General features: G+C 57.5%; 6 protein-coding genes across 6 annotated transcripts; 3 read left to right on the top strand and 3 right to left on the bottom strand.

The window, feature by feature from the left end:
• Nucleotides 1-17: 17 nt before the first annotated feature.
• On the bottom strand, nucleotides 18-5897 carry BXZ73DRAFT_87183 (DNA-dependent RNA polymerase II second largest subunit; the record flags this gene model as incomplete). Its single annotated transcript, XM_048024461.1, has 15 exons — nucleotides 18-119; nucleotides 183-272; nucleotides 328-355; nucleotides 409-1397; nucleotides 1430-1612; nucleotides 1662-2171; nucleotides 2219-2701; nucleotides 2752-2774; nucleotides 2825-2872; nucleotides 2902-3026; nucleotides 3096-3309; nucleotides 3372-3657; nucleotides 3714-4228; nucleotides 5297-5298; nucleotides 5353-5897. The coding sequence occupies 15 exons, from the start codon at nucleotides 5895-5897 to the stop codon at nucleotides 18-20; spliced, it is 4143 nt and encodes a 1380-aa protein (XP_047882604.1).
• Nucleotides 5898-6093: 196 nt separating this feature from the next.
• Nucleotides 6094-7923, top strand: BXZ73DRAFT_87182 (FMN-linked oxidoreductase; the record flags this gene model as incomplete). The annotated part of the gene is made up of 9 exons (XM_048024460.1): nucleotides 6094-6186; nucleotides 6246-6332; nucleotides 6394-6470; nucleotides 6496-6598; nucleotides 6647-6851; nucleotides 6913-7038; nucleotides 7096-7454; nucleotides 7598-7825; nucleotides 7852-7923. The coding sequence occupies 9 exons, from the start codon at nucleotides 6094-6096 to the stop codon at nucleotides 7921-7923; spliced, it is 1350 nt and encodes a 449-aa protein (XP_047882603.1).
• A 290-nt stretch (nucleotides 7924-8213) lies between these two features.
• On the bottom strand, nucleotides 8214-10144 carry BXZ73DRAFT_96737 (uncharacterized protein; the record flags this gene model as incomplete). Its single annotated transcript, XM_048027149.1, has 17 exons — nucleotides 8214-8337; nucleotides 8429-8515; nucleotides 8570-8594; nucleotides 8652-8712; nucleotides 8772-8793; nucleotides 8847-8906; nucleotides 8963-9063; nucleotides 9125-9170; nucleotides 9225-9277; nucleotides 9333-9373; nucleotides 9432-9483; nucleotides 9537-9554; nucleotides 9620-9629; nucleotides 9689-9787; nucleotides 9839-9852; nucleotides 9908-9986; nucleotides 10038-10144. 17 exons carry the CDS (start codon nucleotides 10142-10144, stop codon nucleotides 8214-8216), a joined length of 999 nt encoding a protein of 332 aa, XP_047882602.1.
• Nucleotides 10145-10758: 614 nt separating this feature from the next.
• BXZ73DRAFT_96736 (lysophospholipase) lies at nucleotides 10759-12051 on the top strand (the record flags this gene model as incomplete). The annotated part of the gene is made up of 7 exons (XM_048027148.1): nucleotides 10759-11133; nucleotides 11203-11415; nucleotides 11492-11560; nucleotides 11617-11667; nucleotides 11722-11751; nucleotides 11805-11879; nucleotides 11944-12051. 7 exons carry the CDS (start codon nucleotides 10759-10761, stop codon nucleotides 12049-12051), a joined length of 921 nt encoding a protein of 306 aa, XP_047882601.1.
• Nucleotides 12052-12422: 371 nt separating this feature from the next.
• On the bottom strand, nucleotides 12423-14405 carry BXZ73DRAFT_87181 (iron permease; the record flags this gene model as incomplete). The annotated part of the gene is made up of 8 exons (XM_048024459.1): nucleotides 12423-12755; nucleotides 12823-13234; nucleotides 13291-13331; nucleotides 13386-13554; nucleotides 13611-13804; nucleotides 13946-14007; nucleotides 14070-14301; nucleotides 14355-14405. The coding sequence occupies 8 exons, from the start codon at nucleotides 14403-14405 to the stop codon at nucleotides 12423-12425; spliced, it is 1494 nt and encodes a 497-aa protein (XP_047882600.1).
• Nucleotides 14406-15420: 1015 nt separating this feature from the next.
• On the top strand, nucleotides 15421-15966 carry BXZ73DRAFT_87180 (uncharacterized protein; the record flags this gene model as incomplete). Its single annotated transcript, XM_048024458.1, has 1 exon — nucleotides 15421-15966. One exon carries the CDS (start codon nucleotides 15421-15423, stop codon nucleotides 15964-15966), a length of 546 nt encoding a protein of 181 aa, XP_047882599.1.
• Between the last annotated feature and the right edge of the window lie 78 nt (nucleotides 15967-16044).

Here is a 16044-nt window from a genome sequence, read left to right as displayed (position 1 = left end):
TGTAGAGTACACGCATATCATCTCTGACAGCAGGCTGAAGGTGGAGTCCATGCACTAATCCGAATACGTCCCGTCGACGTAGTGTACAGTCGAGCCGCGATGTTCATACTTTGCAATTCCTGAGGATAAAACAATGCATGAGGGTTTAGGGTGCCATCTGAACTGACTTCACCGCGGCTTACCTGGAAGAGCAGCTTGGCGGCATAAGGGATGTAAATTTGTGAACAAGCAGTCTTGTTCTTGCAAGCACGACACTCGAACGTTTGCTTTTTCTGCATAGAATTGCAATGAGTATCCGCTGGCGATGTCGTATAATGATATTCTTACGAGGTTCGCGATAGCAGTGAGACCGCAACTGTGGACAAAAGGGTTAGAGGACTGCATAGAACGAGTCGGTGAGATACGCACATGTCGCAGACGTGCAGTCGGTATGCGTCGCTGGCCTCGAAGAGACGCTCTTTCAAGAACGCTGCGACACCGTGCGAGATCATGCAATCACGCTCCATCTCTCCGAACCGCAGACCACCGTCACGACTGCGACCCTCGACGGGCTGACGAGTAAGGATCTGCACCGGTCCACGCGCACGCGAGTGGATCTTGTCGTCGACCATGTGCTTGAGGCGCTGGTAGTACGTGGGACCGAGGTAAACCTGCGCCTGGAGCTTGCGGCCGCTGTGCCCATGGTACATGATCTCGAGACCGCGGGACTGGTAGCCCTTCTGACGTAGGTAGCCGGAGACAGACTCGACAGTGAGGTCGGTGAAAGGCGTCGCGTCACCCTCTTGGCCGATGAGGGTGGCAAGCTTGGAGAGTAGACACTCGACCAAGTGACCGATCGTCATACGAGAGGGAATGGCGTGGGGATTGATGATGATGTCGGGCGTGATGCCCTCGGCGGTGAACGGCATGTCCTCCTGGCGGTAGGTGATACCGATCGTACCCTTCTGACCGTGACGAGAGGCGAACTTGTCGCCAATCTGAGGGATGCGGGTCGAACGGACGCGAATTTTGACGAACTTCTGGCCCTCGGCGTTCGTCGTAAGGAGCACCTGATCAACGATACCCTGCTCGGTGCTCTTGAGAGGAGTCGAGACATCGCGCTTGGTATGACTCCGCGTCCGCTGGCCAAGTTCTTCGCTGTCTGGAGGAATAGGAGCCGTTTTGCCGATGATGATGTCTTCACCGTTGACGTTTGTTCCTGGAGCGATGAGACCATCCTCCTCAAGCTTGTCGTAGGTCCCGTGCTTCATGCGCAACGTGGTGTCGCGGGTAGGCTTCTCAAACTCTTCGAGCTGCTGTACACCCGACTTCTTCTCCAGGTCCATGTAGCTCCGGTAGTAGATACTGCGGAACAGACCACGGTCGATCGAGGACTGGTTCATGATGACGGAATCTTCCTGGTTGTACCCGCTGTAACAAAGGATGCAACCACAGCGTTCTGACCGGCTGGTAGCTCCCGGAACTTGAGATATTCCATAGAACGGGTGGTTGCAAGGGGCTTCTGAGGGTAGTAGAGAATGTTCGCCATCGTGTCCATGCGAATCAGGAAATTGGTGAGGAAGATACCCATGGCTTGCTTGCCCATAGCGGATTGGTAGGTATTACGCGGGGACTAAAGCGGTGTTAAAGAGGAACCAGTCAACCTGAATCATGGCGCGTACCTGGTTGTGGTCGGGGAAGGGAATGATGCTGGCACATACCCCCAGAATCATACTTGGATGAATCTCGCAATGCGTCCAAGTGTGAGCATGAGTCACGGCCTTCAGGCGCGCCGACGGGTCCTCATTCTCCTCTTCGACTGGCTCGAGCCCCGCTGCACGAGCCCGAGATTCCTCCAGATCTTGAGGAGTCATGGAAATCATCACGGTCTCCTCTTCCTCGGCATCCAGCAACTCGATGACGCCCTCCTGGATGAGATCATTCCAGCCGAAACGGTTTATGTCTTTTTTCTTGTCTTTGTCCGGAACGGCGTCCTGGTCTGGAATGGGGTCCTTGTCTGGAACGGTGTCCTTGTCTGCACCGATTTCCGGCTTTATAGTGCCGATCAGCTCGACGTGTTTCTTCTTGATGAGAAGCTGCTGATTTTCGACGATGAATAGTGGACGGCAGACTCGACCAGCGTCGGTGTAGAGGCGCAGCTCGCGCTCACGGGTGTCACGGACAACAGAGACCTCCGATTGATGTCGTCCTTTCGGCGAAGTTGACGAAGATAGGTGACGAGCTGAGCAGGATTGCGGTGCACGCCCATCCAAACGCCGTTGACGAAGATCTTGGTGTATGACGCCGTGGCATGGTTACGCTCTTCAAGACTCTCCAGACCCCATTCTTCCAAGAACTCGATGACGGGACCGGAAAGCGAGCCGACGGAAATGCATGACATGAGTGAGAGGTTCTTGACCAGACCGCAAGCTTGTCCTTCCGGTGTCTCCGCGGGGCATACCATGCCCCAGTGAGTGTTGTGGAGCTGACGAGGTTTGGCGATCTTGCCTTCTCGGCCAAGAGGGGTATTGCAACGACGCAAGTGGGAGAGGGTTGACGCGTACGTGTAGCGGTTCAACACCTGTGATACGCCGGCCTTAGAGGACATGGTCTTCTTTTGGTCTCCCCAGTTACCAGTCGCAAGAGAGTATTTGAGACCGTTGGTGATGGTGTTGTGCTTAACAGCAAGCGCGAGGTTGAACTCCTTGTGGGTCTCGACACACTGAAGACGGACATTAGTCGTGATGGGATTACGCGGGCCACAAGACTTACCTTCTGGAGGTAGCGGTACACGTCTTTCGTCAATTGCGGAAGAGCATCCGGAAAAGGTTAGAAAGAAGGGGACCAGCCAGGTCGAGTCGCTTCTTGCCGAAGTGGTCACGGTCATCGAGGTCTCGGCGTTCCAAGCAGCAAGGAGGAGACGGTGGATCATGTATCCAAAGAAATAAGCCTTCTTCGACTCAGATCCTTCGGCCATGGAAACATGAGGCAGCATCTCTTTTTGCAGGATTTCTTGTGCGTAGCGTAGACGACGCTCCGGTTGAGACCTGTCGTCGTGCCACGGTTGCCATGTAGTCAAGGGCAATCTATAAAAGTAGAGATGGGCAATGCGAGACCAAAGGACATGAAGAAAACAAACCTCGCGATCCTGAATTACGAAGCCCTCGTCGATACATGGCTTCAGCATCTCCAGCATCTGATTATCTTGCATATCATAACAAATATGCTCGAGAATGTCGCGGTCGGAGATTATCCCCAGAGCTCGGAAGACGACCCAGATCGGGATGTCTACTTTGATGTAAGGATGGTCGCCTTCATGACATTGCCCAACTATCCAAAGGTATAAGATATCTGGCACACGGGCAGCCAATTGTATATGAAACGTACTGTACGGTCTTGGCTGCGGTGATACAGTTTCACCTGGAACTGACTGATAGTCTTGCCACCCTTCTCAACCGCACTACGAATCTCCGCCAAGAAGCTAATGGGAGATGGCTGGGCCTTCGCGAAGACGTAGACGTGATTGGTGGCCATGCGCTCCTGAGCAATGAGCACCTTCTCTGAGCCGTTGATGATGAAGTAGCCTCCAGAGTCGAAAGGGCATTCGTTCAAGGCGTTGAGTTCATCGTCTTCGCAGGTTTGGAGAATGCAGAAACCGGAACGCAGCATGATGGGCACCTGAACATAGGCACCATGAAGGATTGGCTCATTGACCGGATTAAAATGATACATACCTTGCCTATCCACACTTTCTCGTGCTCCTCTGCCCGTTCATCAAATTCCGACTCCCAAATCATGTCTCCCGTAGCACTATCAGGATCCTCCCTACCCATGAGGACCCTCTTCCTCAACTCCATGTAGAGTGGCGCGGAGTACGTCAGGTTACGGAGGCGGCATTCTTGAGGGAAGAGTGGTACGACAGAGCCATCGGGCTCCGTGATGAGGGGTTTGGAAAGATAAACTTGGCCGAACTTGATTTCATAGCGACGCGTCACATCCGTCTCGTGTCCCGTATGTTGGTCAGCTTGGTCGAGGATTAGGTCCGCATTCTCATCGACGAGTTCTTGCATTGTGTTGTTCACAAACTCGTCGAAAGAGTCCAGCTGCTGTCTGACGAGGCCCTTCTCGTTGAAGAAAGCGGAGATGACAGCCCAACAGTCTTCCTGGGTGATGTCTTCTTGTTCCTCGCCGTCGCCGTCGAATCCATAACCATCGTCATAAAATGATGCTTGAGAAGGGTCAGGGTAAGCTACAGACGTTCGTTCAGTACAATTTCCGTTTAAATAAGTGAACGAGCCCACCTTGGCTCATTATAAGGCGTGAACGATCGTGTACGTGAGGTTGGAACGAGAATCTTCAAGACGCAAATAAGACGCAAACGGGGTACCCCAGGTAGAGCCTGAACGAGACCCAGCGGTGAAAGGACGCGTGTGCAGCTGAATTAGAGAGCGACGGGGGGTCGGACGGCTAGGGCGACGTAGTGGAGAGGGCCCAACGACGCTGGAGACCGCGTCGAAGAGCGTCCTCGCTGACGAAGAGCACTCGGCGCTTGTGCGCCTGATCAAGCGCCCGAGTACGACCTAGGCGACAGGCGCTGGCAATTGCCCTCGTTCATTTTCGTTCACCTGCTCCCGCGTGGTCATACACATTCTTCTCCCATGCAGGCCTCCATGTGCGATTCGTAGATTCGTACGCTCGGCTCGTCAATTGCCTCTGATTTTGAGACTTGTCACAGAGAAAGTACTAACAATGCCGTACATATTTCTAGGACATCACGGAAGAAATCTCTCGCAAAAGCCTTTCCATCTTGCGACCTGCACTATTGGCGTACGATCCCTGTGGGTTTTCTGGCCATTAGTCATGCTGCTCGGGGTGTCATAGGTCAGTGGTCTTACACCGAAGAGGATTGTATGGTTCAGATAGTGATATAGCTGATAGAGCTCTTGACGCAGCTCGTACTGGTCCTGTGGGGAGGACTTGGGAAGATGATCGTGGTACGTCTTATAAAACGACTGCGGGATCCCGCCGAACATCCGTCCAATCGCCAAGCTACGGCGTCGAGCGATTGGTGAGAGCACTTCAGGGGCGGCGCTACCACGGACTCACTCGGCTTCGCTGTGCCCGTAGTAGCACGAAGGATCAAATATGACTGGCTTTCCGGTCAGGCGATCCACACCCATGTTCCCACTCTGGCCGCGCAAGCGTCAAATCCAGACGTCCAAGTCAAATGGCTCAGCCGAGCGTACCCAGAGATCTCCGTGCAACAGAACAGGCAGGATGTCGAGCGGGTTCAGAAGGGCAGGAATCACCCTCATACATCTGTTCAGCAAAACAGCCATCACGGAGCGGCGAAGGTTTGAAGACCGCACTCACCTTTCCCTCACCTGCGCAGCCTGTCGACAGAGCGAGCTAAAACCGCCTTTGGCCTCCAATTTGTCCACCAAGCCGCCTATGAGCGCATCGAAGCACTCTGACCACTTATCATACCAGCCGTTGTCCTGCCTCGTGGGACCGCAGAAGGTCGGTAAATGGAATCCAAACTTCCCGTTCGAACTGCGGTAGGTGTGCATTTCGGTGGCCAGACGCTTCCCAAGCTCGCTTGCCGCGTCAGTGGTGAGCGAGCTTATGTCCTTGTACTCTGAGAGGAAATATGGCCTTCCCACGTCGCTTTCTCGCCACTTGCAGTCAGTGTCAATGAGTCCGCTGCAGATCATCGCCGGGACGATACCAGGGGCAGCGACTCCCATTGCCTTCAGAGACTCGGCCTCCCCTGTGTACTGGTCTTGCTCGCTCGGGTCGCCGATCTTTGCGAAGTACTGTTGGCCGGTAGAGGCGCGCAGGGTGGTACCGTGCTGTTGGATCAAAGCTTCGGGATGGGCTTGATGCAGTGCGCGAGTGAAGACGGGGTGGATGGCCATGTCCTGTGCAAACGCGAGGTGCGGTTGAGGCCTTGAGGACCAGAGACCCGCGTGGGAAGGGAGGCGCCCAGAGGTGAAATTCCGGACGGCATGGGTGCCGTCATCGATGTCGATATATCTCAAATGACCTCTTCAGCTGCTATATCTACAGGCCTTAAGCAGCACCTCCCTCTCATCCGCCCCGCTCTCTGCAATCATGTCTGGGCATAAGTTCGTCAATACCGGCGTTCCCGGTGCCTACCAATATCTCCCTCTCAACGACCCCCCTATCGGATTGGCTTACCCCAGTGTCAGTGACCTTTGTCTTCCACCGTTAGTCATCGACGCCTAGTCTCAGTTTGCCTTCAGAGCATCTACCCCCAGAATGCGACAATGCCGGAGCTTTTCAAGCCACTGACGATCCGTGGGGTTACGTTCCACAACAGAGCGTTCGTGGTGAGCAAGCATTTCGGGACGGTGCAAGCTTCATCCTCGTTGACTTGCATGCACGGCGCAGTCGCCAATGTGCCAGTACAGCTCAGACAAGGGCCATGCGACTGACTGGCACTTCGTCCACATCGGGGTAGGCTTCTCGTTCGCTCTAATCGCCGCTCGCTAGAGCTCATTGTTTTGGCACAGGGTTCGCTACCCGTGGCCTGGGTGCCATCTGCATGGAGGCGACCGCAGTTATCCCCGAAGGACGCATCTCGCCCCAGGACGCAGTATGCCCGTTTCGGCTCAGCACATGATCACTCCACTGAAACACACAGGGCCTCTGGGACGACAGCCAGATCGCACCACTGAAGCGCATCGTTGACTTCGCCCACGCTCAGGGTGCCGTCATTGGCGTTCAGCTCGCCCATGCTGGGCGCAAGTCTTCCACGATGGCCCCGTGGGTGCACTCCGATATGGCCCACACGCGCATTGCGCCGAACTATATTGCGCTGCTGGAAGACGGAGGCTGGGCCGACAGAGGTGGGTGTTCAAGGCCGTCCTCGCGAGCTGGAGTCTCATCACGGCTGTTGTCATACCACAGTCGCCGCTCCGAGCCCGATCCCTTTCTCTGACGTTTATCCGACACCCTACGAGCTCCCCGAGGCGGAGATCAAGCAGATTGAACAAGCTTTCCTTGACGCCGTCGAGCGGTGCAAGAAAATTGGATGTTTGTACCATTCTCCCGATCAAGTGGATGCCTGGGGCTCAGTTCAATTTCTTCCAGATGATTTCATCGAGATCCACGGCGCGCACGGCTACCTTCAACACGAGTTCATGTCCCCGCTCTCGAACCTCCGCACCGACCAGTACGGCGGTTCGTTCGAGAACCGCGTCCGCTTCTCGCTCTCCGTCGTGCAGAAGGTCCGCGCCGCCTGGCCCAAGCCGTTTTTCTACCGCATCAGCGCCACCGACTGGGCCGAGGGCCCCGAGCGCGACGCCGCGACAGGCGAGTGGAAGCAGTGGGGGCTCGAGCAGAGCACTCTCTTCGTCGGTGAGCTCAAGCAGCTCGGCGTCGACCTCGTCGACGTGAGCACCGGCGGCAACTGGCTCAAGCAGAAGATCCCCGTCGCGCCCGGCTACCAGGTACGCGCACATCATTAATAATTGAGTGCGCGCTCGGGGGCCAGGTCGCCTACCGCGGCGCCACAGATTCACTCCATCGTCTGTCGCCGTGAAGGGCAAGAGCCGGTGGCACCGGCAGCTGACGATCTGCGATCGGGTTGTAGGTCCCCTTCGCGGCGGCGATCAAGAAGGCGCACCCGGACATGCTCGTCGGGACCGTCGGGATGATCACCGACGCGGAACAGGCGGAGATGTATCTCCGGAACGGCCAGGCGGACGTCGTCTTCCTCGCACGCGAGCTCATCCGCAACCCGCATTGGGCGATGCAGGCCGCACAGAAGCTTGGCGTCGCCGTCAAGCCCGCGAACCAGTACGAGCGCGGGTGGGCGACGGTGCTCACCCCGCACGGCCGGGTCAGACCCACCACGAGCGGGGTGCCGAGCAAGGGTCGGGCAAGGAGCATCTGGACCAGAAGCCCGCAAACACTTGACCCATCCCTGGAATGTATCTTGAGTGACCAGCCAGAAGTTACGATGTCTAGAAGGCGATGTACTAATCAGACGGACAGACCACATTCCGCTTGGCATGCGTAGCCCAGAGAGCGAATGTCCACACAAATACACATAAATACTACGTTATAGTCGGTACAACAAGCCAATGTGATGAGATAAACAACAAGTCCACAGAAGCTACACCGCCTCCGCCGGCAATCCAACTGAGAGATAGATAGATAGATATCGAACTCGTCACCTCACCTCACTTCGTCCACAGAAGGTGGGGTTAAACCGAGAAGTCCCCACGACGTCCGGGGTAGCCAGCTTTGCTCTCGGGGTCGTAGTGGTATTCCTGGGTAACCTCCACCGTCGGGCCGAACGTGGACAGGTGAATCGCGTTCTGGGCTTTGCTGGTGGCGGCGCGACGTGCATGCTCGTCTGGCCGGCCTAAGACGGGGTCAGAGGACATTAGACCGATAGTAACAACATCGCGAGACGTACCATGTTACCGTGCGCGAGCCAGTAGTGTTGTGCATCGAGGAAACAACCGTGGCAGCAGTCACCTTGAGCGATGCCCGGGCATTCAAGCTGTTTTGATGTCATGAGCCCCCTTTCTCGAAAGTTAAAGCACAAAATGCTCACCTCGCCAACAGCGAGTTGGCGTACACTACAGGAATGCGTCTGATGAGTCAACGTAACCACAGTGAAACTACTGTTGACTCACAGTTGCCAACGACCGCGTAAACACCGATGTACATGAACTGGAGCTTGTCAATGTACTGGTTCTGCAGGAGGGGATGAGCGAGGAAAACCACGTCAGCGTTGTAAAGAAACTTGCCAGTACGATGACTGCGACATCCGCGATGCTGAACGATATGTCAGCCACCTGGAAGACATGCAGCGAACGAGAACCACCCACACAGTGATTGCGCCAACCTGGATGGCGTAGAAAATAAGGGTGTTGAGCAGGCGGTTTGTTCTACAATATATCCAGTCAGTCATTCCCACCGTTTTCCGGAGAAAGCGGCCACGAACCTTGAGAAACCAGTGCGAGTCCGGTTAAGCAGGAATACGAGGGACCCAGCAATAGCCACGTCCGTCGAAATGGCGGTGACGAGCGCGAAAGGCGCGAGGACCTATCAGCGAGTACGTGAGTTACCTAGAATAATGGGCACCAAACTGGAGACAAAGACATACGCTCTGTGCGCCGGCGGCATAGTCGGTGAGGTTCTTCGCCTGGAGCCTGGGGATCGAAGGTAAGAATGACGACAAGAGTCACTAAAGCGGCGGCACCCACAGGTTCACGAAGGTAGCCGTGCCCATGCCGAAGTTCCAAAGGGTGAGGACGACCTGCGGCCAAGAGATCAACCTGCTGACTGAAGGCCGAGATCGTTGCGGGGCTTACGACGAGGGAAGTCAGGACGTAGCGGACAGCACCCGTGCTGACTGCATCCCGGATCAGATCACCATCTCCGCCAGGGCCCAAGGGGCAAGGATGACGTACTCTTATAGATACGCCATGCAAAGTAAAAGTGGCCGAAAAGCTCGCCAATGTTCTGCAATGGGGCAATCAGGCGAGAGCGGGCCGACGTGACACGGTGAAACGCACGGTCATGATGATGATGGACTGTTGATGCAATGGCGCCAAAGGTCAGCAAAACGCGTTCGATACGAGAGCGGACGTGGACGGACGCTCAAGCTCCTGGAGACAGGGATCACGTTGTCAGAAGCAGGTCGAGACGATCATCTGTAGGAGCTCACCAAACAATCTCCGAAAGGCCCAGGACGTTACCCCAGTTGAGGACCAGATAGTTATACACAGCGTGTGCGGTGAACGTCGACCGAATGAACTCGACGATCCTGTGCGTTGGTGAGTGGCAAACTCAGAGAACGGATATGGGTGGATCGCACCATACACAAAAAACCTGAGCGGGGACCGAGTGAGTGGGAAAGACATCGGCAAGACAAGGATGGGCGCACCATGAGTTTCATCCAGAGACGGTCCTCTGGGAAGTTGTTGTAGTAGTACCATACCTGGAGCGTGGTGGCGCCGAGAAGGCTGGAACTGGGGTGAGGAGCGGCGATTAGGAGAACGAGGATGGGGACGGACCCCATGGACGCCAGGCTACCGATGTAAGCAGCCCCGAAAGTATAGTGGACATCAAAAAGCGGAGTGCCAGGCGGCAGAATAGGGAAGGGGAAGGTGGTCGAGTTCATGACGAAGGAGCGACGGGGGTGACCGGTGAAGGGCGAACGAGCGAGAAACCGAGGGCAGCGCGAGGCCGCGCGGTGTGCATAAGTAGCAGGAGGGTAGGGACCGTGATGCGCTCTGGCATTGGAAACCGTTCGGTGATGGGCTGTGAGCCCGCGGGGTGCGATACGGCAGCGCGGGCGACCGCCAGGACGGTTTGATGGGATGTCGCACGGTCGATGACGCCGTGGAGGATGCTCAGGCGGGGGACAGTGCGAGGAGGAGCAGATGGCACCGAGGTGGCCGTGCAGGTGCCTGTCGAGGATGCTCGGGCGCGGCGCCCGGCAAGGGGATGGCGGAGATCCATCACGCTCCAGGGCAGATGGCAGCATGGTGGCCCTTCGATGCAAATCCCCGAGCCCCCCGCCACCCCGTCCTAGCCACCCTCCGGTGTGTCTCGTCCCCGGGTGTCCCGGGCGTCGCGGCTGTCAGCTTCTGCGATTCCCCCGCTCTCATCCCTCGCGACGCGGGACAACACTCCGCCGTGGCGTCCGGGACGCCCTCTCGTCGCCCGCCGCCCTTCGTCTGCTCGTCCGAGCCTTCACCCAGCTCACGAGCACGCCCCCGACCACCGCACGCCATGTCCGAATCTGCCCCGCTTCCGTACGACGAGCAGTGGCTCGACGGCCCGTTCGAGACCAAGTTCTACACCCGCCTCTACCTCCCGCCCTCCCCCACCCCCACCCGCGCCGTCCTCGTCTTCATCCACGGCTACATCGAGCACATAGGCCGCTACACCGCCGCGCACGCCCGCTGGGCCTCCGACGGCGTCGCGGTCTTCGCGTACGACATGCGTGGCTTCGGCCGCACCGCGCTCGGCGACCAGCGCAGCCCCAGCAGCCTGTACGGAAAGACGGGAGGCATCAAAGAGCGCGCATCGGACGCGGAATGGGCCATCACGCACGCGCACACAACCGTGCCCGACGTGCCGGTCTTCCTCATGGCTCACTCCATGGTACGTGACTTCCTCACCATGCGACTGCAAGTGGCTAGTGCAAGTGCTGATAGCGCCCGTATCTCCCAGGGCGCTGGTCTGGCGCTCAGCTTCGCGACCCGCGATGGAACGGCTCCACCAGAGCAGAAGACCGTCGATCTGCTGTCGGGCGTGATAGCTTCTAGCCCTCTTGTAGAGGTGGCGCGACGGGCGCCGTCCACGCTCGAACGCAAGCTCTTGGAATTCGTGGGCAGATTCCTGCCGAACCTCGTCATCAAGACGCCCGTCCAAGATAAGGTCTCGGTCAGCCGTAGTGTCCTCGACGCGCTCCTGAAACCATCTTTGATCAGGACTTTCTCATGACCCGACCGTCGGCGAGGACAGTCTGAAGGACCCGTACATCAAGGGCTACGGCCGTCTGGAGGGCCTTATCGACATGATTTCCAGGGTAATCTTACCCTGACGTCACTCTCAGGCGCCCAGCTGACCCGCGCTCGTCCACAGGGCGAGCTCCTGCTCCAAGAAGGGTACAAGCAATGGCCCGCGAGACTGCCGGTATGTCCGCGCCCATCCGTCGGATCCTAATGCCTTCTGACTGTGCGCCCCCAGGTACTGATCCTCCATGGGAGCGCAGATATGGTCCGTGATTCGAACGTGTGCCAGAGTTTGCGGCTCACAGAGATCTCGCGCAGGTCAACGCTTTCCCACCTACCAAGGAAGTCTTCGAGAAACTGCAGGCACCGGACAAGGAGTTCATCATATACGAGGTTCTCATTCTCTCGCTTTCTTCTCGCCGATCTCAGCGCTGATCGAAGCACGGCCTCGCTCTAGGGCATGATGCATGATCTGATGACCGAGCCGGATATCAAGGACAAGTACTTCAATGATTGCTTCTCATGGCTTGAGAACCACATCAGCACTTCGACCGTTGAGCGTTAGGCTCCAGCGCCGACGAGCGGCATGTACGCTCTATTATACCCATGCATATCTAGATTCTGAGACTCCTGCCATGCGTCTCTGTACGTGCTAGTGGGCTCGTTCATCAGACACATACCCATGAGAGTACATAGCCGGCTCCACGCTCGGAAGAGGCAGCAATAGAGGCATCAGAAAATGATTAGATACAGCAGAGAGTCGTGCGCATCTCGCGCGTGGCTGCGAAGTCCACATGAGCAGCCCCGCACGTCCACACACCGGCATAACCACCGCGATACGCACACGGCCGTCCATCGAAAATAAGTAGTCTAAGCCAGAAGACAGCGGCAAATGTCTAGCGCTCACAAGAAACTGAGTCGAGCTCCAGAGTCTCTTCACGCTTCTCCCTCAACGGCGGGCTTCTTCTCCTTGCCCTCGAGTGCCCACTGCTCGTCCACGTCCGTCCGCATGTCGACCTCCTTCATGAGGAGGCAGCTGAGGAGGCCAAGGCCGGAGATGCCCGCCATGGTCTCCCAGATGAGCTTCAGGCTATCGGCGAACGCGTGGCGAACCTCGTCTTGAAGCAACGGCGGGCTGAGGTCCTTGATCGCTGGAATAAGGGAGTAGGCGAACGCCGCGCCAGAGGGCAGCGAGTCGATCAGCGCGCTAGGGAGCTTCGCTTGGAGCTGGTTCTGCAGGATTGCACCGCCGATTGCGATGCCCCAATTCTGGTCAAGTACGAAAGTCGGGCCGATCAGCCTAGATCTGATGGGACGATGTGAAACCGGTACAGACCTGTGTCATGCAGCGCACGAACGTGAAGAAGGCGAGTGCATGTGCGTTGTTTGAGTAGGGCAGCGGTGCGAGGATCGGAAATTGGGTCGCAATCCATATGATTCCAAGGCCTATGCCTAGCACGAACTGCGAGCAGACGTATCGTGCCTTGCTGGAATTGTCGTCGAGGAGGGTGAGGATCCCGAAGCCAGCGATGGTAAGCGCCCATCCGATGTAGTTCTGGGGGCGATATCGACGGGATATCTCCACTGAAATCCCTACCCCGATGCAGGATGGCGCGATAAAGCAGACCATGGCAAGGATGTCGACACCGGATCTCACCGGGGAGGCGCCTTTGACGGACTGGAAGTATACTGGCAAGTAGTATATGGCGCCAAAGGAGACAATGCCATGAACGCCAGTACCCAAATATCTGAGCGAAGCGATTTAGTCCAGAGAGAGCATCAAGTAGCAATGGGCACGACACACCCGCTTAGAGAGGTACGATTGTTGACGACCGACCATGGAATCTTGAAGCAGTCGTTGTGAGAACACCGCCCAAGAAGCAGTGAAGATGGACTTACTATAGGCTCTGCACTGACGAAACGCTCGACGAAGAAGAAAGCAATCAACGCCACAATGCCAACGATGAGAGGAACAAGGGTTTGAGGGGCGCTCCAGGCAAACTGGATGCCTCCCCACGTCAAGGCCAAGGTGAGCGATGCAGAGCCCCCAACGACGATGATGGCACCACTAGAGAGGAGGAGTGAATCAATTGGACCTCGTGATATGAACACAGTGGAACGTACATCCAATCCATTTTCGCAACTTTCTCACGGAAAGAGAACTTGGGTGACGGGACCCGGTAGAAGTAGATGATGAGCGCGAGGGCAACACCGGAGATGGGTAGGTTCAAGTAGAACAACCAGCGCCATACATTCCCGTGTGCTAGAGCACCACCCACGATAGGTCCTGTAGCGCTGTGTGCGTTCAATATACTAGACTTGGGCGTGTTCGATAGGGTGCTTACGAAGCGCCAGCCCACATCCTGTCGATGCTACGTTAATTGCTGCAATGTGAGGCACCGGCAATGACACCTACACAGCAGTGATGCCTTGGATGATACCACGCTGAGGAGAGGGACGAGGTCCGCGTAGATGATCTCGGTTGTGGCGAGACAGCCGCCGGAACCGAGACCTTGGACGGCTGGACGAATAGGCGCCGGAAGTCAGAGTTGGACGAGGGCCTGGGGAAGGGAAGAGACATACTACGGCCAGCGATGAGCATATTCAAGTTGTGGGCAGCTCCGCAGATGGCGGAACCGGCAGCAAAGAGGATGACGCTGAAGAGGAGGACAGGCTTGCGACCGAAAATGGAGACGAGACCGCCACAAAGAGGGATTAGGGCGGTGGCGGCAAGCGGGTACGCACTACCGGCCCAGATGAAATCGGTGCCGTTGAGCTGGTTGACGATCGTGGGCAGCGTAGTGGAGACAGCGGACTGTGTCGCATACATTATGAGCAGCGGTCACGAGGCGAGCCAGAAGGACATACGAGGTCGAAGGCGGAGAGGAAGTCGCAGGTGAGGGTGGCAATGAGCAGCATCCAGAAGGGCAGGCCGACCGTGGACCAGGAGAATTCGTCATCTTTGGCAGGAGGCTGAGAGGAGCTGGGGTGTGGTGAGTGAAACGGGACCAAGGAGGGTGTGGTCGGCATCTACCTGGACTCGTCAGGGAGCGGCTTGAGTTGGTCGGGGGAGTCTGAAGCGGCAAGGACGAGGTCGTTGACGGACGGCTTCTCCTTGACGGAGGAGGCCATGGCGCAGAAGGGGAGTGGGGAGGAGGGGAGGAAGACGGGGGACGGGGGGAGAGAAGGCGGGCGGGGGTAGAGGCCCTGGGGAGCATGGGCGGTGCACCATCATCGAAGAGCCCGAGTCCGACGAGAGCGCGGCTCGCTGGAGAAGGCGACGAGGACTGGGCGTGCGCCGGCGTGGATACCAGACAGCCGGGTCGCCGTTGGTCCGCGATCTCTCCCCGGAGACGCGTTGTCCGGGGTCCTCGGTCCGCCCTGTCACGCGTCTGGGATGGCGCGCGGATCGCTCGTCCGTCCGCCGCCCCGTCTCTTCCACGCGTCCATGGGCAAGATGGGCTTGAAGCTTGATGCTTTGATGGCCCGTCGCCGGCCAATCTTCGACCACTCCGGGCGAGGGTCTCAAATAGCCCCGCCCCCGCCTCGCCCGCCGCAGCCGTGCGTCCCGCATCTGCGCCCATCTTCTTCTTCCTCTTCTCTTCCTTTCCCTTCTTCTCCCGAGTCAGTCTCCTCTTCTTTTCATCAACGCCTTTCTAACCCGCCCTGGCCCCGAAGTCGCCGACCACCGCACGATGGCCCCCTCGTCCTTCCCCCTCGCCGTCACCCTCTTCAAGCTCGCCTTGGTCTCCATTCCCGCCTTCTTTGCCGTCCTCGTCCTCACCCCGCCCAAGCGCGCCCCCCAGAGCAAGGGCCCCATCTACAAGGGCATGCTCTTTGAGCATGTCGTCCGCTATGTCTCCGGCTCCGGCTCCGTCCGTATCTCCTCCTCTCACCCGTTTCCACTTTTTCTTATTCCAAGCGCGCATTGCAGATGCTTATTGTCGGAATCGCCATCGGGCACGCGGTCATGCTCCTCTCCCACCACCCCCAGGGCAAGGCTCTGCGGCCAGTCCTCCCGCTCATTTGCCCCACCCCCTCGTCCTCGCTTGAAACGCTCACTGCGTTCACACCGCGCTTTATCGTCGGCGTTGCCTTCGCCCTCGCCGGAGGTCTCTTCCGTTGGGTCGCGATGCGCAAGCTGGGTGGGCTGTTCACGTACGAGGTCGTGATCAAGGATGACCACCAGCTCGTCGCCTCCGGCCCCTACTCGATCGTACGCCACCCGGGCTACACCGGCGTTCTCCTCCTCCTCATCGGCGTCCACCTCAGCCTCTGGGACGACGCGGGATACATCTCGCAGTGCAACCTCTCGTACACCCCCCAGTTCATGTTCATGCCGATGCTCTCGACCTTTGCGGTCGTCAACCTCGCCCGGCGGTGCTCGGGTGAGGACGCCCAGCTCCGCTCCCACTTCGGCGAGACCTGGGAGAAGTACAGGGCGCAGGTGCCTTACTGTATGATCCCGTACATGTATTAGATTCGTACGCACGGTGTCCCGGTTGTAGTCGTACATATTCATAACTTATTTGTACCTTTGTCTCGAGTAGAAGCGTTG

Source organism: Epithele typhae (assembly GCF_022376455.1).
Source record: "Epithele typhae strain CBS 203.58 chromosome Unknown BXZ73scaffold_3, whole genome shotgun sequence".
NCBI classification, from domain to species: Eukaryota; Fungi; Basidiomycota; class Agaricomycetes; order Polyporales; family Epitheliaceae; genus Epithele; species Epithele typhae.
The sequence above is the reverse complement of the archived record's forward strand: the minus strand, read 5'-3'. Positions and strand labels throughout refer to the sequence as shown.